This window comes from Monodelphis domestica, chromosome 3, assembly GCF_027887165.1.
Source record: "Monodelphis domestica isolate mMonDom1 chromosome 3, mMonDom1.pri, whole genome shotgun sequence".
Classification (NCBI taxonomy): domain Eukaryota; kingdom Metazoa; phylum Chordata; class Mammalia; order Didelphimorphia; family Didelphidae; genus Monodelphis; species Monodelphis domestica.
Window position 1 is genome coordinate 501,260,255 of NC_077229.1, and position 26,868 is coordinate 501,287,122.

At 36.5% G+C, this 26,868-nt stretch overlaps 1 protein-coding gene across 1 annotated transcript in view; it reads right to left on the reverse strand.

Moving 5' to 3' along the window:
- Positions 1–6,126: 6,126 nt before the first annotated feature.
- The window catches only part of CWC27 (CWC27 spliceosome associated cyclophilin), a 356,165-nt gene continuing 335,423 nt past the window's right edge, over positions 6,127–26,868 (reverse strand). Inside the window, exon 14 of the mRNA XM_001366393.4 lies at positions 6,127–6,688. Within this exon, the coding sequence (XP_001366430.1) occupies positions 6,526–6,688 (163 nt within the window). The 3' untranslated portion in view covers positions 6,127–6,525. The remainder of the gene's footprint in view (positions 6,689–26,868) is intronic.

Consider the following 26,868-nt stretch of genomic DNA (forward strand, 5'->3'; position numbering starts at 1 on the left):
AATGTTTCAGTTTGCCAAAAATTGGGTCGCTAATTAGCAGCTGGGCTGGTCTAGACTTAGGATCTCTTGGATCCTTGTACTTATTCTTTAATATAGTCCATAAAAATCAGTTTTGTCTTTTAGACAGATACCCACAACCATCTCTAAACCCAGTGGTTAAAAAAAAAAGCCCTAGTAAATGGAAGTACTGAAATTATAAAGTGACTTTTGCTAAAGATGATACAAGAAAATAGCCTGGCTTATAACTATTAGGAATGGATATCGCCCTAAAATGAACAAAAAGGTTTCATTAAATTCTATGTAGAATACTTAGTTTTAAAGCAAGAAGGGATCTTAAAGATCTCCTGATTGAATATCTGTGCTTTACAGATGAGGAAACAGATATCCAAGGAAATTAAGGAACCTGTCCCCAAGTATAATTCTCTCCATCTGACTGAAGTGATGGCATCTTCATTAAGATCAATATGTCTAAACTATGCCCAAAGGGCTTTAAAAATGCCTATCCTTTGACTCAGCCATACCACTGCTGGGTTTGTACCCCAAAGATATTAGGAAAAAGACATGTACAAGAATATTCATAGCTGAGCTCTTTGTGGTGGCAAAAAATTAGAAAATGAGGGGATGCCCTTCAATTGGGGAATGGCTGAACAAACTGTGGTATATGTTGGTGATGGAATACTATTGTGCTAAAAGGAATAATAAAGTGGAGGAATTCCATGGAGACTGGAACAACCTCCAGGAAGTGATGCAGAGCGAAAGGAGCAGAACCAGGAAAACATTGTACAGAGACTGATATACTGTGGTACAATCAAATGGAATGGACTTCTCCATTAGTGGCAATGCAGTGATCCAGGACAATTCTGAGGGACTTATGAGAAAGAACACTATCGACATCCAGAGAAAGAACTGTGGGAGCAGAAACATGGAAGAAAAACATATGATTGATCACGTGGGTTGATGAGGATGTGATTAGGGTTTTGATGTTAAAATATCACTCTACTGTAAATATGAATAACATGGAAATAGGTTTTGGACAACGATACATGTATAACCCAGTGGAATTGCTTGTCAATTTTGGGAGGGGGGAGGAAAGTGGAATCATGAATAATGTAACTATGGAAAATATTCTAAATTTTAAAAAAAGATCAACATGTCTACATGTATTTTCATTCATTTCCCCTTTCTTCTCTTTATCACATTTCCCCCTCAGTCATTCCCTCTCTCTAATTTTCAATTTCTCCTTATCTACTATCCACAAATAGCCCAAGTCTCTGCCATCATGAAAAATCCTTTAGTTAAACCCTACAATCCCCTTTTAGCTGTCATTCCTTATCTTTCCTCTCAGCCAAACTCCTAGAAAAAGTTATCTAAACTCATTTTCTCTCATTTCTTCTAATTTCTACTTCAATCCTTTGCAATCTAGGTCCCAAGGCCATTAATCAACTGAAATTGGTCCCTCTAGTCACCAATGATTTCTTAATTTCTAAATATATCAATAACTAGCATTTATATAGCAGACATTTATAAATTGTTCTCTTTTGGTAATGGACTTTTCTTAAACCTTTTGGACCTCTCTGTACCACTCCTTTCTCCCGGATACTCGTTCCTTTCTAGGTATTAATGACATTAATCTCTCTTGATTCTCCTCACGGATTATACATCAGTTACCTTCACTGGCTCATTCTTCATAGCATAGTATCCTAATTATGAAACTCTTCTCTTCTTTCTCTCTGACTTCATTAGCTGGTGTGAATCTTAGATCTCAATATCCAATCTTAATCTCTCCTAAACTCCAGTCCTACAAGAATAACTGCCTGAAGGACGTTTCAGACAGGGTATCTTTAGGGCATCTCAAATACACAATCTGAAAAAAGAAACTCATTCTTGCTTTCCCCAAATCAACCCCTCTTCTCCTCTATTTCTGAAGCTACTGCTATCCTTCTAGGCATCTGGTTCACAAATTTAATGTCATTCAAAGTTTATCACTCCCCTTTTCTCTTCTTATTTAGTGGCCAAATTTATTATTTTTACCTGCACAACACCTATGTCCATCCCCTTATCTCCACTCAACAAAGTGAGCCTCATAGTTCAGGTATCCATCACCTCTTACCGGGACTACTGCAATAGCCTCCTATTTGGCCTCCCTGCCTTGTTTTCCTCTACTCCACTTCATCCTCAGTGCAACCCTCTTTCACCCCTTGATTTTTGCATATATTATTCATATGCATACATATCACACATACATGTCATTTCATATCATCACATTTACATATATATCATCTTATAATATACATCATAATATCATAATCAGCTTACTTTGCCACCCTCTTTCTGGGTAAATTCCTTCTATCTTCTCTATTACTAAGTTTTGAGAATAACAGATATCTTCTTTCCATGTAGACATGTAAACATTTTGACCTTGATGAGCCCCTTAAATTTTCTCTTTCTTATTTATCTTTTTGGGCTTCTCTTGTGTCTCATGTTTGGACTTCACATTTTTGATTTAGGTCTGGCTTCTTCCTCAGGAATGCTTGGAAATCTATCTTATTAAATGTCCATTTTTTCCCCTGAAAGAACATACTCAGTTTTTCTGGATAGGTGACTCTGGGTTGTAAACCCAAATCTTTTGCCTTCCTAAATACTCTACTTCATCCTGTGCATCAATGCTATACTGATTTTTATGAACTGCATATGATGAATTTCATTCACTTTTTCAATAAACTCCAGTGGCTCTCCACCTCTTCATTCATTTTATTTATTTATTTATTTATTTATTTATTCATTCATTCATTCATTCATTCATTCATTCATTCATTCATTTATTTATTTATTTAAATTAATTAATTATGTCACAAACCCCCTTGGCAGTTGGGTGAAGCCTATGGACACTTCCAGAATAATATTTTAAAATGCACAAAATGAAACACATAGGATTATAGAAGAAACCAATCATAATGAAATATAGTTATTAAAAAATTATGAACCCCAGAAATCTTCAAAGATGAAATATAAACTTTTCTGTTTGGTATTACACATCCGTCTCTCCAAGTATGCTATGGTCTAGCTGACCTGTACTTCTTATTGTTCCTTATACTTGACATTCCATCTCTAGTCTCCATGCTTTTTATTGTCTTTACCATATGCTGGAATGTACTCCTCTCCACCTCTCACCTGTAGATTCTCACACACACACACACACACACACACACACACACACACACACACACACACACACACACACGTAGTTCCCTTTGTGTAAGTTGTCACTTCCTTGAAGGCAAGGACTAACTCACTTTTGGCTCTGTATTCCTAGCCCACCGTAGTGTATTGAATAAATGCTTATTGTTAATTGTTGGTATTGTACACCACCAGCACATAAATATGTAAAATGAAAGATCCTAAATGTTTCTTACCCAACTATCTCTCCCCAAACTGGATGGAACACTAGTGGATACAGGCGTAAAAAGCTATCATTTGTTAGATTGCCATTCAGTATTAAAATAACCATTTATTTACTCACTGCATAACAAGCATTTTATAAATAAATATATTTTGTGATTTACATTTTGAGTGCTTACAACAAAACAGACAATCTTATTAACTGTGGAAAATGTAGGGTGATTTGTGGAAAAGATTCTCAATTCCAAAATTATCCTAAATATTAGTAAAGAGGTCATAAGTTTACATGGAATGTTTGAAATGATTATTGTTCATCAAATAATGAAAATAAGCCAATTCATTTTTACAAAGACCTAGAGGACCTTTGCTGGCTGTTGTTAAGAAGGTGGCTTTCAAAAACACATTTTTGTGGAGCAGGTAAAGTGAGTTAATATCATGATCTAATCTAAAAGAGAAAAAAAATGTTAAAGGAATAATATCGAGCAGATGTGGAGAGAGACCAGACTGCTGTCTGTATTTAATTACCTAGAGAAAAGATTGTCTTCCAGTCTTCTCTCCAGGTAAGAATCTCTCTTTCTTTTCTCTGATATATTCTGTACTTGGCTATTTAAAGGCAGTAACCAAAGGAAATGGAATTTACATTTGTAAGCCCCTCTTTCCCTGTGAGGTCTACTTGCATCTTGCAGAATGGCTCTATGATGAATTATAGCAAAAAGAAAACACAGAAACAAACAGATGAGCCAAGGAGCTAAGGAAAATGAAATCAACAGAGGATTGGATATGTTGAACTGGCTAGAGAGATGCACAGAGGTTGTTGCTGGGGCTAGTCCAAGTCATTCCTGCAATATGAGAAGACTTAAGAACAATTACATAAAACAATATGCAAGGTGATTTATCTCATTAGGTATGTGATTCTGGCAGGAAGTTAAGTTCTCTGAAATCTTTTCACAAGTTGATGGTATACATCTTTCGTGCCAACAAAAGCCATTCTGGAAGCACTCTAACTCATTATGAAAATGGAATACAAGTAAATGGTAGGATTTGTTCATTATGAAAAAATTTGCGATTAGAAGTACATTTATTTTTTTATATGCCATGTCAAGAAATGCAAAGTAAATAGATAAACAACATTAGACTATGACAATTCCAAATACTGTCTGAAAGGTTCTCAAGAGGATTATAAAGTCCTGAGGACTGAAATCAATATGTGAAGAATCTTCCTGGAACTTCCTTTCAGAAACTTACCTTTGTGTCTACTTTTTTGGGGATGCCAGCAGGCCCTTACCAGGAAGCATTCCTCTAAAATTCTTGTTGCTTCAGGCCTTTACTTCATTGAAGCAGCTAAAAAAGGAATCAAGGAGGTGGAGTATGTGCTCCAGAGAGGAAAAGCATGCCTGCTTTCTAGTAAGCAGAAAGGGTATCAGCAGATAAAGTCAGGCAGGCATGGGAACAGATTCCAAGAACAGAAAGCACAGCCTTGCTTTTTTGTGAATGACCGTGTTGGAGAACGCGACCCTCTTCACTTCTCCACACCCCAACGTAGGAGCTGTCTCGAGCTAGACAAGAACAGCAACAAGTTTCTACAGGACTCACTTCACACCTCCATCTTCTTTCCTGTTATCTCAGAGATTACAAAGCACATTTCAGCAGTATTTTGCATTCATCTACCCTCTGCCCCTCAGACCAAGTCAGTAGAGCAAGACAGGTTTATGTACCTCACACTTTGGACTCTATCAGGAAGCTTGGTCGTGGCAGTCGGATAAGGACATCATACCTTACTGAACTTGTTCTAAAAACAACAGCAGCCAGCCACTCATCTTCTCACACGTCTGGATGACCTTGGCCTATGGTAAGCCCATTTTTAGATGCACTGGAGGTGCAGCCTGCATGACACACTGATAGGCCGTGAGCATGCCATACTTTGAATAATATTCTTAGAAATTCTAGCTAGATCTGCATATACTCCAAATATCTATTCACTAGGGAAGAAAGCAAGGTGGGGTGCTTACCTTTAACTGACTAGTTGCTTTTAGCAAACAGAATGCTGGTTAGCTGCCAGAAAAAAATAATAACAATCCAAAATCCTTAATAGTCTCTTCTCGTGTCCTCTAGAACACCCAGTATATCCTAGATATTTAAGTAATAAAATTAGAAGACGCTTTTCAGTTTGCTATTACAGAATAAAAGCCTCTGGAGCAAAAGGAAAAAAGAAGAAAAATAAACCCTAAGTAAATATAAAATTAGGTTTACTCATGAGATTCAAGGAAGAATTTCCTGATAAAATAATTCTCATTTTTTCTACTTATAATTGCTTTTTAAAAATAATCCACAATGTTCTAAACTTTTCTGGAGGTCATTGCCCCAATTCAAACTGGAGGATCATAAGGAGTTCTAAAGAAAACTCACCGTAGCCCAAACATGCTGCTCTTCTCTCACTTCCAAGGATTTTTAGACAAGTACAGTTTGCACAGTGAAAGGAATTTAACCCCAACTTCAAATGAGTTTTTAACGGAGTTTTGACAGAATTGGAACTAACTGATCATCCAGCCAGTGCTGACCTTCTCCAACTGCACATCTGTTTTCTACGGTTTAAGACATGGTGCTACTGAATCTCATTGGTGCAGCATCACTCCCACATGTATGTGCTGAGCTAAAACCAAATATCATTACATACGATCGTCTCATTAGCTTTTATTAGCTCCAAAAAAATCAGTATATGCAGACACAGACATTTGGGAAGACTTTATTTGGATTTTATTTCCATGGGTGCCTGTTAAGTGGTTTTCAACTTTTGAGGCTGAAAAGACAAAGCTCAGTTGGTACATCGTGCGAGTGGTTAATAAGCAGACAGGAATAAAAACTATTTTAGTTCGGAATCAGTCATACAAAATGCCATGTTAGAAAAAACATCATGGAAACCTTGGACTACTTGATATCATCCAAATAATTTACTTACTTCATTGTGCAACTGAAAATAAAGAGATATTGTGTCTCAAAACCAGACAACAGGTTCATAAAATACTCTTTTCACACCCTTAAGTGATGTTTTCAGGAACAATGGCTTTTTATAAGGACGCTAGACTGCCAGCACTTTTCCATTGAGTTTCGGTGGGCATTACTCTCTTTTTATCTTCTTTCTTTTTTCTCCCTCATGATCTTTTTGCTTTCTTCTCTTCTTCTCTTATTCACTGGATTTCGGGGATCATAGATTTCAAAAGTGTCTTCATCCTGCATGCTTGCATCTTTCACCTTTCTGCTTTTATCCTCAAACTGAAGCACATGGGACATCCTACAGAGAGAGAAAGAGAGAAGGAGAGAGAGAGATGGTTCAATGATTTTGGCGTGACAGAATTGAAGTCTGAAATTCTACACTACACTATCCTTGGCATAACACACTGCAACTATACTGGCACAGAACACAAAGATGGGCTTATTGTTTACTGGGGCTTTATACCACATGGCAACCGACTTCTCTGAAAACATTTAAATTTAAAAAATATGTCTGGAGCTTGTTCTCCTGGTTTTTATTTCTAGCAGTGACCCCCTTTGCCTTATTTTTTCATTTGAGGCACCTTCCCTGCTGAAAAAACAAAACAAAATAAAACAAAGTCTTACTATCTTGGAAATGAAACTGTCCACTGTCCTGTTTTGAGAACTTTCTTTAAAGGCTGCCTTCAAGCAGGGACATGTAGGCTGTCCACATTAGGGTCTTCTCTTTCAATAGTTAATTGGGTCAGAGGTAGGGAATGTAGTATAAAAATTCAAAACTGATGCCCAAAGTTAAGAACTGGGCAACACTGATTTTATTATGACTTCCTTTTAAGGGGAAATGGATTTTTCTCATGGAAAATGAGACTCATTTATGTTCTGGCAATGCTTTCTGGGATGATTTCCTCTTCTTTAGTATCAATTAAAGCAAATAAAATTATCCTGATATTTTTCTACTTTATCAAATTCTAACTGGCTTAAGGAATCAACACGTGCTTGAGTTAGAAGGATTCATAAGCTGGCTATACTTAGCAGCAGGGAGGTCTTCAAGGGCTCAGCTTGGCCCCATTAGGAAGTGTCAGTGCTCTGGGAGCTAATGAGGAAAGAAGTCAAAGGACTAAAAGGAAAAAAATAAAAATCATTTATTCATTCATTCATTCATTCATTCATTCATTCATTCATTCATTCATGTAAAGGCCAAGTCTCCCTCTCACACCCAGGCTGAAAGTACAGAGACCACTCATAAGCTGATACCATTGCCGACTGGCACAGGTGCTTTGGCCCTTCTGTTTCTGCCCTGGAACAGTTTGGCTGGCTGGTGACTCCAGGGGGGCTAATCATATTGATACCGGAGAATAGAGACACCTACCTGGTCAGTCCAGGTGTATCAAGGAAAGGTAGCAATTGCAAATGATTGGCAGGCCTTCGAATCTCATGAGCCCACTGGGTCAAGGTTCCAAGCAGTTCAGGAGGGGTTTTCCAACTGTCCTCCTCTGGAGGAGCAGGAGCAGGAGTAAGGTGGGTGGCTGGAAAGATCCTAATCATGCATCAACAACTGGCTCCCTTTCCTTGATGCCCAGTGCAGGCCAGAACGCCTGTGCTCAAGAGAGCAGCACTTACGTGTGTGAACCACCATGCTGCACCCAGAGGCACTGAAACAAGCTTGAGAGGCAAGGGTTCCATTTCTATACTTTACCAAATGTAGAATTCTTAAGATGTTCTCATTAGTGAACCAAAGGATGATTTTTACCTGTACTTCTGCATAAGAAACTGGGATAGAGGTGGTCTCACTTCATATTCTCAAACCTGGGAGTGAGATGAACGTGCTCATTTACTCCCTCTGTGAGTGTTCGGACGGAGCCTTCTAACTGCATCATATATCAATCCCATCCCTCATTCCCTTCCTTGACCAAAGAAAAGAGATCATCAAGTCTACACTGCTGAAAGTCACTGCGAACACGGCAGCTACTGCTTGACACCCTACCCACCACCACCAGCAAACGTTGACCTAACACCAGTGATGGACAGATGAGCCCGAGATCCTCAGACTCAAGACCTTCTCCACCTGTTCCTAACCACCAGCTCTGCTTCTGGCCCCTTAGCCAGAGCCATTGTCCAAGGAAGTAATCCTTGTAGAGATTCAGTAATTCAATTCAATTCAATAAACCTTTATGAAGTCAGGACTATGAAACCTCATGTACAAGGAATGGAGCCCCCACCTCCTCAGAAGCCACACTGTTGAAGAATGGGAAAATGGTTTATGATCTTGCTAAATGGCTCAATGTCACAGATATGGTTTTATTGATGGAAATGCTATCACAGAAGATATCTTTGCATCTACTTTGTCATTGTGCTCTAAGGACCATAGGATCTTTTTATCTGGCATGCAGCTAAGCCTACCTATGTGCTATTTTCCCTTATTAGAACGGAGGTTTCTTGAAAGGAGTCTTTCTTGCTTTTTAACTTGTATTTCCAGTGTTTTGAGTATGGTAAAGAATTGTTAGATGATTTTTCACTCACTCATTCATTCACTCATTCACTCACTCACTCATTCATTCATTCATTCATTCATTCATTCATTCTTGGTCGAGATCACTGATGTGTACGTCCCCTCCAATGATGCTTGTTCTGGCAACTTTTGCCCATGTCTTTTCATGAAACAGTTCCTCAGAAATCCACAGTAAATGTCCCATTCTTTTGGTGTGAAGTTGCCAGGTTACAGGGCTGACCAGTACTTTATTATTGGCCTTCTAGCCCTGACATGGGTGCAAAGACCTTGCAGGCTCAAGAAAGGTCAGGCACACCCTGGCATGGATAAATCTTTCCTGCATCCCAGAGAACACCACAACCAGGAAGCCTGAGCCAAAGGCAAGGTTGAAGAGATTGGTCAAAAATCAAGATAAGCTAGGCTAGGAGCATGGAGATTCTTCACTGACCTAGGCAGGTGACGTCTGAGACTTAAAAGAAATGAAGTCAATGCCTGGCCTCGAGTCCCCTTCAGTACATGCAGATTGCTTTTTCTCAGGTGTGGTTACACCTAAAGCCTTGAGCCAAGAAAGCACTTTATGGAAGTCTTCTATCCCACCTGGGCTTCTATCTTACTATTGCTTGAGCTTCCTGGATTGTGACAAAAAATGCAGCCATGACTCAGTCGGTCTTTCCCAGTGAACCAATATCAGTTCCTATCTGCGAACTTGTCTCCATCCAGGTAACCCCTTCCCAATCCCCAGGATCTTTGGCCTTTTACCTGTTTCAGAGGATGCTCCTGGATTCAGTCTAGGGGAGGCTGTCCCCTTTAGAGCAGAATCATTTCCATGAAAGCAATGAAGGTGCCTGGGGTGGGGTGTTCTCTAATGAACACATTTTGTAAAACTAGCTGCCATGGCTCCTCTGTAGTAATCTCACATTTACAACAAGATGTTAGTACGAGATTGTGGCGACTTTAGAGAATGCTTTAGTTGCCATGCCAGAGAGCTGCTTTATTTTCCTTCTTTGGTACTTGCCTAGGATAAGGAAAACCTTGTAATCATTATTTTCCTAAGTGTCCACATATAATTTAATGTTGCTTTTGGGATTAAAGAGATACAAACAACATCCTAGTTAATTTATTTCTCTCATTTTTTCTTTCTCCAGTACTTAAAATATTTCTTCCAGTCTCCCCCAAAGCACAAAAATCTTTACTGTAATACTAATTTACACCAGGGAACAAACTGTGTTGCTTAGAAAAATGTTGAGTATACCAGTTTAATGTAAAACAAGCCACTACCCTCCTCCCTGAAGAATGGTATAGCGTCTCACATCTGTTGGATTTACCTGGCTCCTGAGCAAAATGTGAACTTCAGAAACACGAACACCAGGTCCGCAAGAGGAAAACGATTTTCTTATACTACTTGTACAAGATATAAACTCCCAAATTAAAATAGCTGTCTTTTTCAATTGTTTGTTTTATACATGGCTGTGCTAAACATATCCAGCATTTTGATTAATAACAAACCTAAGCCCAGAGGAAAGTGGAGGCTATCGGCTTACAGACTACTTCAGCTTTAATATCCTAATGCTTAGTATGGATGGCTACTCTGCAATAATATTTAATCCTTTTCTTAATAAAAATAAAAGTATAATCAAAATGGCTTCATGTGTTTATCTTTCAACATGTTTGGGTCACTTCATTTAAAAAACCCAAAACAAAATCATGCATAATAAACTGCTGCTCTATGAGCTTTTATAAATCACAGACACAGTGAATTGAAAGCACGCCCACATTTTACAATCTCCTAGGAGAATACACATGCAGGCTGGACACAGAGACTTGTTCTCAGACATAAAAGTCTGGGTAGTTTACAGTCTTGTATGTACCAATAACCCAATGCTACCCATATGGCCTTGAACCGGCTGATCAAAAATTTATTCTAACAATAGCAATGAGCTCTTTTGAAATACAGAAGTACAAATCCATCTTTTGTATCTGAAAATATTAAACACTACTAACAGGAGTTATTTGACACATGAACTATTCTTTTCATCAAAGATTTAAAAAAAACCCCAAACTTGAATACATCTCACATTGAGCATAACAAAAATGGATATTAATTATAGTCTCAACTTCTCAGAGAGGTAGTGTCAGGAAGAGACGAGCTCACCTAAAGCCCCTGGCACATCCTGGCTGTTTGACTTTTGATAAGTCATTTCCCCTTTGAATGGTCTACAGCTATACATTAAAAGGAAACTGCTGACCTGTTCTTGCAGAGGGAATTTCTTCACCTGGGAGTTCCATCTATCAATAACTTCACAAGCTTAGGACTTATCCCTTTTATCTTCACATTCTCAGCATTTTACTTAGAAGTGAGGGTATCATAAAGTAAAAATGGCTCTGGATTCCCAAAGATTCTCTTTGCTAGGGTGAGTGATGGGGACTGAGTATTTCAACATCTCCCAGAATCTCAGAAATAGACTCATAAGCAAGGCATTACTTCTCTAAGTACCACGAGTTCTTAAAAGATCTCATCAAAGTATCTTATCTGATTTTTAAGGTCTACGAGGATTATGAAATAGATTGGGATAGAAAGATTAGCATTAATGGGAAAGAATGGAGAGGCATACATGTATTTGTTACCTTTGAAATATTTCAAACCTCTTATTTCTCTTATTTTTACTTCCTAAGAAGAGACTATTTTTATAAGATACTGTGGCAGAAAAATTGATTTCTGTGTGATGTGTGATGAGCCTATCTAAAGAGCTAGGCTAGCTGCTAGATTCTGCGCCATCACTGAGCTTATTTTCTGAGCCTTCCTGGCTCGGAAGGACCTGTAAGAATGGGCACCCTGCCAGCAAACCTCTGACTAGCATGGGTTAGGAGTAGGCATAATCACTCTGAGGCAGCAGAGTGGAAGCATCTTAACATTTTAACACTTTATAAACAAAGGGGAAAACACCTGATAGAGGAAGATAAATTATAAGACTATGAGTTCTTTCTTAGACTTTTACTATATCAAAACATATCTCATTAAGTTATTAAAAACAGCACAAAGTAATATCTTTCATTGATAATCTTACCAGCAATTTAGCAGAGTTCCACTCAAAAGACTAACTTGGATTTCACTTTTCTTGGCCCATACTGATGTTGCCTTTCTTGGAATCACTATTGTACTTGTAACCACAATCAGCATTGTATATTTAATTCTTTTCTATTCTATGTCTGTTAGTTTTTGTCTTTCCTGACTATAAGCTTTTTGAAGGCATTTCATCTATTCCTGGAACAGTCATCACCAGTGTGGACCACACAGAGATGATTTTTTTCTTCCACAGTGACTTATAGTCTCTAATAAGGTAGTGAAATAAGAGTTATAAATAAGGACTTTAAAATATTTCGAGCACCCGCTGGGCATAAACCACTATGTGTCAGCCCCTGAGAGAAGAGAGAGAAAGAGTAAGGTACAACAATGAAAAGGAGTAGCTCCAGAAGAAAATGAGTGTGACTTGGTAAGAGAGAAAAATAAATACAGAAATAAACATAACCTGAAGTGTGAAAAGTACTTAAGAGAGGAACAACTGATTAGTTTAAGACTTTATGATTGGTTAAAGTATGGGAATCAGCAAAGGTTTTCATAGAAAAGGTGGTATTGAGCTGGGCTTGGAAGAATGGGTAGGACTTTAAGAGGTAGAGATGTGGAAGAAGGAAATTTAAGGCTCAGGGGAATGATATGAGCAACCCTGAAACCAAAACATATGAGTTCAGGGAATATTGCTGAATTGTATAAGCCTAGAAAGTATATAATTGAAAATCTGTTACCCTAAAAAAAAAATACATTTCCTAGGAGCCCACTGACTTCCTGTCATTACGTACTTCCTGTAGACAGGGGATAAATATTGAGTGGATGGTCCTGCTCATTCTCTTGGGCATGCAGCAAGTGTAGTGATGGTGGTGAGTGGGGATTTTGAAATGGTTAATCAGCCATGGCACATGGTCTTTATTTTATATTCTCTTTATTCCTTGATTCTAATGATCATTAATAAATCCATTAAAATATAATATTTTTACTATTTGAGATTTAATTTTAATTTTTACAGTTTTTGGCAATCATTAGTCAGATGAGAACGTGTCAATTTTTTTTTTTAAGATAGCCTACATAAATTTTAAGCAACATTTCTCCTGCAAAAGCTTTTCACCCATCCCACCCTCTCTACCTGAGCTGCTGCCCTGCTCCTGTGGGTTTGTTTGTTGGTTTTTTCTTTCCCTACTTTTTGCCTGGTTGCCCTCCCTATGGGCCTGGCTATTTTCAGTTTGAGGACTTTTGCCCATCTGCTTGAGCCTGTGTTTGTGTTCCTCATTCCTTGCTGCTGCCTATCCTGCTTGCTCCTAGCCCTGCTCCTGCTCCTGCTCCTGCTATGGCTTTAGCCCCAGCCCCAACTTTGTCCCTGCTGGTAGCTGCTCCTATATTTTCGGAACTCAGAAACTTGAAGCATACCTCTCAGGGCAACTCGTAAAAACTGGGATGTATTTTCCTTAGGCAACGATTAGCCTCCTAACACCCTCCCTGTGGCTGGGGAAACTAGCATTTTACCTCAGGGGGGAAGGGAAGAAGGAAGTTACTCTTCCAAATAGGGAATAAATTACAAGCATGGTGTACTCTATTTCAAACAGCTTCTACCACTCATGAGTGCACTGATCTTTTCACTTATCTTGCCTGAGATTCAGAGGAGAAATCCATCTCCCTAAAACACTTTGCCACTTGGGCCTGCCCAGTCTCTAAGACTCATCCAGTTTGGGATTCCTCAAACCCATGTTCTCCTTCACTATAGGATATCCCAGGGAAGGAACTTTAAAAAGACTGGAGGTGAAAATTTTAAGCCTTTTCAGACTACACTGTTTTATGAAAGTCTCTGTGTTTTATTGTATTTTGCTGATTGTTTTGCTTTAAGATTTAATTTTGTTGTTTTAAGTTCATATATTAATGTATTCAATACTATTCTGTCACACTGAATCAGTTTAATCTACTGTGTTTTAACTACTATTATATTCTGTTACCTTTCCACTATAACTATATTGAACAAATATTATTGAATAAGTCCATAAATAAAACAGCTTTTTCTTCCATTTTGGCTTTGTAAATTATCACATAGATGACAGATGGACTGGTTACATTGTATAACAAACAATCTTTGGAAAACTTAATGAGCTAAATATCTCAAATTGACTTTAAGGGGTTTTTAGACATGATTTTTAGATTTTTTTTTTCAACAACTGACTGATCATTTTGCCTACCTCTGAGGTATTTGTAACAGGAGGTAAAAGATCCATTTTAGTAGCTGAAGTGAAGTACAATTATAATCCCCACCTCCCTCATTTTTAAAAATGTGAATAGATGGGACATAACAGTCTAACACCAGAGGGGCTGGGAAGTTGATCCCAGGATATGGTACCCCTGGATAGTTTGCAAGATGGAGCATCTCTCATTTGTAACTCCTCAGCTCACTTTACCCTTTCACCAGAATGCTCTAGATTCTTGGTGACATTTTTAGACCCAAAAGCAACAGTACAGAGGTTTGTTTTTTTTCTAGACTCCTCTGCCACATTTTTGTAATGATGGCAGTAATAGATTTAAAAAAAAATCTCAACCAAGGTTGAAACATTGCTACACCTGAAAAAACAGTGACAAGTATCCAATGGCTTCTAAGGTTTTTTTTAAATGTCATACAGCAGATTCATGTAAAATATGGTAGTGGGTTTGTTTGCTATTGTTATTAAATTGGCTATTTTGGGGGGATTTTGATACTTTTTTTGCATGTGCATTACTTGTTATTCCACTGTTCTTTATAAAAAACTGTTAGTGGATCATGGCCAAGTTTGAAAAGGACATGGATCTCATTGTTATCGGTGAGAAACCTTTGTAATCTACCTTTCCTTAGCTGACATGGTGTATCAATGATTGGAAGCTATATATTTTTTATTAAAAAAAAAAACATTATTATTGTTTTTGCTTACATGTGAAACTTGTTATTTCAGTTTAAAAATTTTTTTCTATCCTTTTTGTATTTGAAGCACATGTCACCAGTATTGAGATTTTCTTTAACTTTTTTGATTTTGCAGGAATATAAGTTTAAAATACATTTGCCCTGATGTCAATGCATATTCAAAAAGCTTCAGACTATAAAAATGATGCTATTGATTGTTAAAAAAAAAATATGGGACTTTGTTTAATGATTCTGTCTGATTCCAGGAGAAGGGAATACAAAAAGAGACATTGCACAGTGCCAAAGAAACACAAAGCTACTTGCATAGTGCCAATAGAGCACAAGATCAAAGAGACCAAACTAATCAAGGTAGGTCTGATGAACTTCTAAGTCAATATAAAAGGACTTGAATCTAGTGTGAGACTTGAGATTGTGTCACTTGACATATGTTAAGACAAAGAACACCTTGTATCCATACTCTTTGTGAAATACTCAGACAAGTATCTCAGTTTGGCTATCATCCTGGCTCCCCCTATCCCTGAGAATGATGAAAAATCAGACCAGGGAATGACACTTCCCTATCACATAAAAATCTAGTCCTTTTTTTCTCTCTTATAATATGTCGACTTCCTATAGTCTTGGTTGCAAATGGGTAAGTGGAATATTATTGCATTTTGTCCAAAGACTTGTGGGACAAATATCACTTTAATTGGGCCCTGATTCAAGGATCTGTTATAGATTTATTTTCCTTTATTTATAATTTTTGCACATAAGACTTTGATAGTCTATATTTCACCCAGAAGTTATCTTTTCTCTTTTATTTGGATTTTTAAAAATATTTTTATTTCCCTTACCAATTGATTAATATACCTCATAATTCAGCCATGCATTTCTAAGTGATCTCTGTGTTTTTCAACACCCTCTTCAGGGGGGAATGTATAATTATTCTAAAATGAACTTTGGGATGTGGTGATTTGAACTGTGTGGGATTGAATGCATTTGTTTTGTATGTATACTCCTATGCCAAAGGGGACTGCCCCCTAACTGGCTTTTTGTCAATGTGCCTAGAAATCATTGGTTTTGTTCTTTTCCCTTTTATCCCCAAATTACTGTAATTTAAAAGTTGATTATATTAAATGATCAAACTGGGGAGACTAGCCCCCCAAATCGATCATCAGGGGGAAATATATAATTGAAAATCTGTTACCCTAAAAAAGAACTACATTTCCTGGGAGCCCACTGACTTCTTGTCATTACGTACTTCCTGTAGACAGAGGATAAATATATATATATTTTTTTTTCTTTTTTTCCTTTTGAGCCTTAATTACTAGCCTCTTCTGGAAGATTCTTTTTTAAAAATTTTATTTAGTCAATTTAGAACATTATTCCTTGGTTACAAGAATCTTATTCTTTTTCTCCCTCCCCTCCTGCCTCTCTTCCCATAGCCGACATGCAATACCATTGGGTATTACATGTGTCCTTGATCAGAATCTATTTCCATGTTGTTGATGTTTGCACTAGGATGTTCATTTAGAGTCTCTATACCCAATAATATTGACAGGGGATAAATATTGAGTGGGTAGTCCTGATTGCTCTCTTGCATATGCAGCAAGTGTGGGGACAGTGGTGAGTGGGGATTTTGAAATGGCTAATGAACCATGGGCACATGGTCTTTATTTTGTATCTTCTTTAACCCTTGATTTCTAATGATCAATAATAAACCTAAAATATAACATTTTTATTATTGCACACTAATTTTAAATTTTATAAAAGGGAGACTAAAGCCAGGCTGCATTTGGACTTTATTTGGAAGGCAAAGGAAAGTCATTGTTGGTTGTTAAGCAGAGAGAGAAATGTAATCTGAACTTTCATTAGAAAGATCAATTTGTGATAAATGGACAAGGGACATTAATAGGTAATTTTCAGTTAAAGAAATCAAGACTATTAATAAGCACATGAAAAAGTGTTCTAAATCTCTTATAATCAGAGAGATGCAAATCAAAACAACTCTGAGGTATCACTTCACACCTAGCAGATTGGTTAACATGACAGCAAAGGAAAGTAATGAATGCTGGAGGGGATGTGGCAAAGTTGGGACATTAATTCATTGCTGGTGGAGTTGTGAATTGATCCAACCATTCTGTAGGGCAAGTTGGAACTATGCCCAAAGGGCAATAAAAGACTGTCTCCTCTTTGACCCAGCCATAGTACTGCTGGACTTGTACCCCAAAGAGATAATAAAGAAAAAGACATGTACAAAAATATTCATAGCTGCACTCTTTGGGGTGGCAAAAAATTGGAAAATGAGGGGATGCCCTTCAATTGGGGAATGGCTGAAGAAATTGTGGTATATGTTGGTGATGGAATACTACTGTGCTTAAAGGAATAATAAAGTGGAGGAATTTCATGTGAACTGGAACAACCTCCAGGAACTGATGCACAGTGAGAGGAGCAGAACCAGGAGAACATTGTACACATAGACTGGTACACTGTGGTACAATCGAATGTAATGGACTTCTGCATTAGTTGCAATGCAGTGATCCTGAACAACTTGGAGGAATCTATGAGAAAAACCACTATCTACATTCAGAGGAAAAACTGGGGGAGTAGAAACACAGAAGAAAAACAACTGTTTGAATACATGGGTTGAAGGGATATGGTTGAGGATATATACTCTAAATGAACATCCTAGTGCAAACAACATCATTGAAATAGGTTCTGATCAAGGACACAAGTAATACCCAATGAAATTGTGCATTGGCTGTGGGAAGGGTGAGGGGAGGGGAGGGAGGGAAATAATTTAATTATTGTAACCAAGGAATAATGTTCTAAATTGACTAAATAAATTAATTCAAATTAAAAAAAAAGAAAGATCAATTTGGCTGCCTAATTACTTACTGATTATTAAATGATTACTCTTTGTATTTCTTGCTCCTAAATGTGGAGGCTAAATAAACCAAATATGAAAATAAGCACAAAAGTGAGGATAGATTAAATGAAACTATGTATGTATGTCATGTTTTCTTGGGATAGCCCTTGGGAAACTTTTAATTGAAATGTTTTATAATCTCATTGGCTTTGAAAAATAAACTCACATCCCCCTGCCCTCAAATGAAGATCAAAATTCTTTATGGAAAATTGGCAATAAGAGTGTAAAAATTTCAGGTATAATTGGAAGAGGGGTTCTAAATTCCTATAATTTATAAAATCTAAGTAAAAAAAGTAGAGACATAACAATTTCCTACATTCATATTTTCCTCAATTTTTTTCATTATTTTGATTTTGTTTTATAGACTCTTGCTGCCTTATGAAATCATTTGCTTCTAGTTATTGGATTCTAATTTTTAAAGACTGAATCTCATCCCTGGATTTTTGGTCATCCTCCTTTTGGTCTGATTTTCTTTGTAGGTCACCTTTCACCTTCTTTGCCTTGTTTTCAAGCTGGTCAATTCTGGCTTTCAAGATACTATTTTCTTGTTTTAGTTCATGTACCTCTATTTCCAGATGACTTATTTTGCTTTTTAAGTTCTTTTCCCAATTGTCTTCAGCCTCCCTTAATTGTTTTTTGAATTATGTTTTAAGTTCTTCCAAAGATGGAACCAATTTGCTGGAGTTTGTGTGTTTTTGCTTGGTGTTCCTTGGTGTTCCTGTTTCATTTGTTCTTTGTTCATTACCTGGATAGAAGCTGTCGATTGTAATTTCTTTTTCCTTTTTCTGTTGTTTACTCATATTTTTCCCCTTCTTTTCCCCCTGTCATTGGTTGTAATATTGCTCCTCTGATTATTTGCTGGACCTGTGGGTTTGGGCGATTCTGTCCTGAAGGGGCTTCTTCTCTGTTCTGTTGATTGACTAGGTTAGGCTGATGGTATTAATGAGACCTAAGGTCAGATCTTCCCTAGATGGCAGCAGAAACTGAAGGTGTGGAGGCTAAAGGGAGCTGTGCTTTTCCTGCCCTGTGACAAAGTATTTAGGATTAGGGTTAGTGCAGTAGTTGCAGCTTTTGCCTTCAGGGCTTAGTCAGCAAGGCTCTCAGGGAGTGAGGGAGGGGTGTTGGAGGTTGAGTTTCCCTGGACTCAGAAGGCTTCTTATCTGCCCTATTGATAGGATTAAGCCAGGTCCCAGTTGATCTGCAGAGCTGGATGTGCCCTGAGGCCAAAACCTCAAGAAAGGGTGGGGTGGGGAAACATGAAGCTTTCTGGCTGCCCTTAGGCTGTTTTCTATGAGCTTCTCCAACTGTCTCTCTGCCACCTGTGTTCAATGCCCTGAGCCTGAAACAGTTGTGTCAGTAAGGCACTCCCTCCAGACTAGAGCCCTTGCCAGGTCAAAGAGATAACAGTGACCTCTGGAGACTCAGCTAATAGGTGGGGGAGGGGTCCTGGGACCTTCTTTCTTCTTTTCCCTTAAACTGGAGGGTTCAAGAATTCAAGCTTTTTTTTTTTTTTGGTGTACCTTTTAAGGTGAATCCAGCAGGTGGGGTCCTCAGCTCTGTCCTATTGTTAGATTTGGCTTTCTGTTTTCTTGAAACACTTTGTTTTTGATTGGTATGGAAGGGTTTTCAGAAAGGTATGGACTTTTGCTGTGTCTAAGTGGTCATCTTGACTCTGCCTGCCAATTTCCCACATTCAAATTAAATGAGTTAAAAAAATGAAGTCAAATGAGCTAAAAAACAAAGTGGTAAGAACTTAGGTGATCAGTATGGTATAATTTCACAATTGAAGTTTTTCTGACTTTTAGTTTACTGTCACTCTAAAAAAGTAAAAATAGTTGTATTAAAAAAAAAATTGACCTTTCCTGCAGTCATTTCCAGAGCATGCATTCTGATGACTTTTCATTTCTAAGTTTTGATTATCAGAATGTAATTTGTTAGGTAAAAACCTCATGAACTTTTCCCTTTGACCACTATTTATACTACTTTTCTCTACTAATTGCAAGAATTTGGTCCTCCCTTTATTAAAATTCCCAAAGCTTTTGCTGTAGTTGAAAGAATTATAAAGCATCAGTGCTGAAAGAGCTCTTAGAGACCAACTAGTTCAACAAGTTCATTTTACACATGAGGAAACTGAGGTCTAGTGAAGTTCATGTAAGTTGTTCAAAGATCACATGATTACTGGTAGACACAAGACAAGAATCTAGGCATCTGGATGGTCACCTGAGTGCTCCTTCTGCACAACTACAATATTACATCATGAAAGTCCTACTTAAACAAAACCTCAAATCTTAAGGAATTTAAGAACTGGGATCCCAGTCAGAAAAGATGGTATATTCCTAGTGGGACTGCTTTAGGAATCAACAGAAGAGTCTACAGTTGTTATTGTCCTCTTTTTAGAACACAAGCAGCAGGATTAGAGCTACAGGTTTACACTTGAGTCAAAATGTGAAACCCGCATCCCCCCACCCCCTAGCCCCAACCTTGGCTTACAACTGTATCACCTGTATCAGGCTGGGAAAATGTGCAAACAGCAAAATAAACACCAAACCACAGAAAATTTTTTATGGAGACAAAGAAGAGCAAGGCTATTGATTCAGTAGGGAACAGTGAGAACAAAGAAATCACATGCAAAACTTCAAAGAAAAAATGAGAATTCATCTCAGGAACCAGAAGAGCTCAAAAAGAAATTAAAATAATGCAAAAAGAAAATAACAGCTTAAAACTCAAAATTGGTCAAATGGAAAAAGCGGCATAAAATCCAATGAAGAAAGAGTTCCATGAAAAGCAGAATGGACCAAATGGAAAAGGAGGATCAAAAGGTAATGTAAGAAATTCATCTTTAAAAATAAGAATTGGGCAAATAGAAGCAAATGATTTCATGAAACATCAAGAAACAATAAAAACAAAATCAAAAGAATGAAAAAATAGAAGAAAACATGAAATATTTCATTGAGGAAAACAATGGACCTGAAAAATAGATTCAAGAGAGACAAACAAGAATTATTGGACTACCCGAAAGTCATGATAAAAAAATCATAGACATAATATCACAAAAATTATCAAACAAAACTGCCTTGACATTATTGAATAAGAAGGCAAAGTAGAAAGTGAAAGGAACCATGTATCACCTCCTGTAATAAACCCCTAAAAGACAACTACCAGGAATGCTATGGCCAAGTTCAAGAATTCCCAGGGTGGGCAGCTGGGTGGCTCAGTGGATTGAGAGTCAGGCCCAGAGATGGGAAGTCCTGGGTTCAAATATGGCCTCAGACACTTCCTAGCTGTGTGAACCTGGGCAAGTCACTTAAACCCCATTGCCTAGCCCTTACCAGTCTTCTGCCTTAGAATCTACTGGTTCTAAGACAGAAGGTAAGGGTTTAAAAAAAAAAGCAATCCCAGGCCAAGGAGAAAATATTTCAAATAGTCAGAAAGAAATAATTCAAATATCATGGAGCCCCAGTCAGGATTACATAGGATCTGGCAGTTTCTGCATTGAAGGAATATGGATTTGGAATATGATATTCTGCAAGTCAAGGGAACTAAGTTTTCAACCAAGAATCACCTATATACCAAAACTGACTATATTCTATCAGAGGAAAATAATGGTCATTTAATAAATAAAAGATTTCCAAGCATTCATGAAGAAAAGACTAGACTTAAATGTGAATTTTAAAACTATTCCACCCTAATCAGACCATTCTTTAGAAGATCTGATTTAGCTATTTCCTGATCAATAACAATGGAGATGCTTGGAATAACAGAATCAGGTCTTGGAAAACCCACATTCTCCACCCTACTCAGTTTAACAAGATTTTGAAAGGTCTGCATCAAACTCAAGATTTAATTATCTGAGAAGATGGCCTTCAACAGACATGTGCAAAAAAAGGACAGACCTTTGGGCTGTCCCAAGTCAAGCTAAGTCCTCATTGATGCAGATGAGACACAGAAAAATGATGTAAAAATGTCCATATAAGGCATGTCAGTTTCTGCCTCTCTCTTTTTCCCTGGAGAGACGACTCTGGCTGGCAGCGTGCTAAGCATTCTTGACATCTTGGAGTGTTGGATGGTGAGTTTGCCCTGGAGTTGACTTCAGGTTTGGGCATCTTAATTAAGCCTCTTTGGAGATCAAGCTTATTCTTTCCTCCTTCACACTCAAACCCTTACTTTCTAGATCTCCTATCTTCCTGCCCGGTATTAGCCCCTTCTTTCCTCCTTCTTCTTAAAATCTTCTCTACTATATCAATTAAATCACCATAAAATTTGGCAGCTGACTTGGGTATTTTATTATTTGGGATTCACCCTTTACATAAACAGAAAATGTGATGTCCAAACATGAAATTCAAAGAAGCACAAAATTATAGGTAAATAAGAAAGAAATTTAAGGGACTCGAAAAGGTTGAATTGTTTATATTACTATATGGAAAGATAATGTTTATAACTCTTAACATCTTTATCTTTATCATAGTTAGAAGAAGCACACATAGACGGTGTGGTGGTAAGCTATTTAGGATGAAAGGGGAAAAAATCAAGGGGTGAAAAAGACGATTGCACTGAGAGAACTAGGAAATGAGAGATAAAAGAGGGCAAATTTACCATATAAAGAGGCATGGGGGAAAAAAAAAACTACTACATTGGAAGGGAGGATATAGGTGGTCAAGGGCAATAGTTAAGACTTTATTCTAATTGGAATTAGCTCAGAGAGAAAAGAACAGCCAGATTCACTGGGGTATAGAATCCCCATCTTACCTTATAGAGAAGTGGCAGGAAGGGGAGTAATATAAGGAAGGGGAAGTTGAGGGGGATGATTAAAAGACTATAGAGAAGTAGGAAGGGTATAAGAAGGATGATGGGGGAAGGAGAATAATACAGGGGAGGGGGAATGCGGGTAGTGATTAAAAGCAAAACACTTGTCTGGAAGGATAGTGTGAAAGGAGAAACTACAGGATTAAAAGGGGAAAACAAGATGGAGGAGAATAAGTATATGGTAATCATAACTGTGAATATAAATGGGATGAACTCACCCATAAAACAGAAGCAGTGTGAATACAAATATGATGAACTCACCCATAAAAGAGAAGCAGATAACACAGTGGGTTAAAAACCAGAATCGTACAATATGTTGTTAACAAGAAACACATTTGAGGCAGGTAGACACACAGAGTAAAGATAAGGGGATGGAGTAGAATCTATTAGGCTTCAACTGAGATTTTAAAAAGCAGGAGTGGCGATCATGATCTCAGACAAATCTAAAATAAAAATACATTTGATTAAAAGAGATCAGGGAGGTAATTACATCTTGCTAAAAGGTATTATAGACATGAAGTAATATCAGTACGTAACATATATGCACCAAATGGTATAGAATCCAGATTTTTAAAGGAGAAACTAAAGAAGTTTAAGGAGAAAATAAATCATAAAACTATACTGGTGGGGGACTTCAACCTTCTCTTATCAGAACTAGATAAATCTAACAAAAAATTAAACAAGAAAGAAGCAAAAGAATGAATAAAATTTTATAAAAGTTAGATTGAATAGATAGCTGGAGAAAATTTAATGGGATAAAAAGGAATATGCCTTCTTTTCAGTAGCATGTGGTAAATAGACACAAAAATTAACCATGTACTAAGGCATAAAAATTTCACAACCAAATAAAAAAACCCCAAAATAATAAATGCAACATTTTCAGGTCATAATGTAAAAAAAATCATGATCAAAAAGTATTCATGAAAAGGGAGATTAAAAATTAATTGGAAACTAATCTAATTCTTCAAAATGGATGGATCAAGGAGTAAATCATAGAAACAATCACTGAAGTCATTAAAGAGAATGACAATGAGAAGACAAACACTTCGAAATTTATCAGTTATAACCAAAGCAATACTTAGGGTAAAATTTATATCCCTGAATGCTTATACCAATAAAAATAGAGAAAAAGTTGATCAATGAATTGGGCACATAACTAAAAAACGAACAAATTATTCCCAATTAAAGACTATTGAAAATCCTAAAAATCAAAGGATAAATTAATAAAACTGAAAGTAAAAAAAAACTATTGAGCTAATAAAATAAGACTGAGTTGGTTCTATGAAAACAAACAAAATAGATAGAATATTGGTTAATTTGATTAAAAAAGAGAGAAGGGAATTAAATTACTACTATCAAAAATGAAAACGGTGAATTCACCTCCAATGAGATGGAAATAAAAGAAATCATTAGGAGCTATTTTGTCCAATTATATGACAACAAATTTCACAATCTAGGTGAAATGGATGAATATTTACAAAAACATAAACTGCCTAGATTAACAAAGAGGAAATATAATGTTTAAATAATCCCAACTCAGAAAAAAAAATTGAACTAACCAGAAATGAACCCTCTAAGAAAAAATTCCCAGGGTCAGAGGGATTGACAAGTGAACTCTAGCAAACATTTAAAAAACAATTAATCCCAATGCTATATAAACTATTTGGAAAAATAAGTAAAGAAGGAGTCCTACCATATTCATTCATGACACAAATATGGTGTTAAAACCTAAGCCAGGAAGACCAAAAACACAGAGAGAAAATGACAGACTAATTTCCTTAATGAATATTGATGCAAAAATCTTAAATAAAACACTAATAAAGAGACTATAGCAATATATCACAAGCATTATTCACTATGACAAAGTGGGATTTATACCATTTATGCAAGGCTGGCTTAATCTTAGGAAAACTATTAGCATAATCAACCATATCAATAATTAAACTAATAGAAATCACATGATTATCTCAATAGATATAGAAAAAGCCTTTGACAAAATACAACATCCATTCCTATTAAAAACACTAGAAAACATAGGAAAAAAAGGGCCTTTGCTTAAGTTATATATATCTAAAACCATAAGTAAGTTACTTTTGCACTGGGGATGTTAGAAGCCTTCCCAATAAGCTCAAGATGCCCATTATCACCACTTTTATTTAAAATTCTACGAAAATGTTATATTTAGCAATAAGAAGAAAAACAAATTTAAGTAGTTAATAGTAGGCAAAGAGGAAACTGAACTATCACTATGCAAATGATATGATGATATACTTAGAAAATCCTAGAGAATCAACTAAAAAAACTAGTTGAAATACAATAACTTTAGCAAAGTTGCAGGATATAAAATAAACCCACACAAACCGTCAGCATTTCTACATATTTCCAACAAAATACAGCAGCAAGAGTTACAAAGAGAAATTCCATTTAAAATCAACTGGGAATCTATTTGTCAAGACAAACAGGAATTGTAAGAACATAATTACAAAATAGTTTTCACAAAAATAAAGTTAGATCTAAACAACTAGAAAAATCTTAATTGCTCATGGTTAGGCCAAGCTAATATAATAAAAATGACAGTTCTATATTAAATTAATTTACTTATTCAGACTCATACCAATTAAACTAGCAAAAAACTATTTTATAGAACTAGAAGAAATAACAACAAAACTAATTTGGAAGAATAAAAGGTCGAGAATATCAAGGGAACTAATGAAAAAAAAATTGTGAGGGATGATGGTACCAGATCTTAAACTGTAGGATAAAGCAGTAATCATCAAAACAATCTGGTAATGGCTAAGAAATAGAAGGGTGGATTGATGGAATAGATTAGGGGTAAATGACCTCAGCAATTTAGTGTTTGATAAACTCAAAGATCCAAGCTTTTGGGATAAGAACTTACTATTTGACAAAAATTGCTGGGAAAATTGGAAAATGACATGGCAAAAATTAGGTATAGATCAATATCCCATACCATCTACCAAGATAAAGTCAAAATGGGTATATGATTTAGACATAAAGGATGATATTCTAAGTAAAATAGGGGAACAGAATAGTTTACCACTCAGATCTATGGAGAAGGGAAGAATTTATGACCAAAAAATATATAGATCATTACAAGATGATCTAAAATAAAGAAATAATTTTGACTATATCAAATTTAAAAGGTTTTATACAAACAAAAGGAATATAACCAAGATTAGAAGGGAAACAACAAACTGGGAAAAAAAAAATTTATAACAAATTTCTTTGATAAAAGGTCTCATTTCTCAAATATATAAAGAATTAAATCAAATTTATAAGAATTCAAGTTATTTCCCAATGGAAAAAGGTCAAAGGATAAAAATAGGCAGTTTTTAGATGAAGAAATCAAAGTTATCAATAATCATATGAAAAAATGTTCTAAATTCCTCGATTAAAGAAATACAAAATAAAACAATTCTGAAGTACCACCTGACACCTATCAAATTGGTTAATATGACAGTAAAGGAAAATTGATATATATTAGAGGAGATGTGGCAAAATTAGGACACTAATGCATTGCTAGTATAGCTGTGAACTAATCCAACCATTCTGTAGGCAATTTGGAATTATGCCCAAAGGGTTATAAAACAATGCATACCCTTTGTTTCAGGAATACCACTCCTAGGTCTGTATCCCAGAGAAATAAAACAGAAAAGGGGGAAAGGACCTACTTATATAAAAATATTTATAGCTGCTCTTTTTGTGGTGGCAAAGAACTGGAAATTAAGTGGGTGTCCAGCAATTGGGGAATAGCTGAACAAATTGATTGATGGTAATGAAATACTATTATGCTGTAAGGTATGATGGACAGTTTGATTTCAGAAATAGGTGGAAAGATCTACATGAACTGATGCAGAATAAAATAAGCAAACCAGGAAAACACTGTATACAATAAACAGCAATATTGTGTAATGCTCAATTGAGATAGACTTAGCAACTCTCAGCAATACAATGATCCAGGACAATTCTGAGGGGCTTATGCCAAAGAATGCTATTTACCTCCAGATAAAGTCAGAATACAGATGCAACCATATGATTTTTCAATTGTTTATTTGGGTTTATGTTTCGGGGTTTTGGTTTTATAAGATTTACATTTACAAAAATGAACAACATGGAAATATATGGTACATGATAATTCATGTATAAGCCAAACTGAATTGCCTGCCTGCACCAGGAAGAAGGGAAGAGGAGGGAGAAAGTTCAATCCTATAACTTAGGGAAACTTGGGTGGAAATTTGGTACAAAATATAATTGGTGAATAAATAAAAAACTGGATA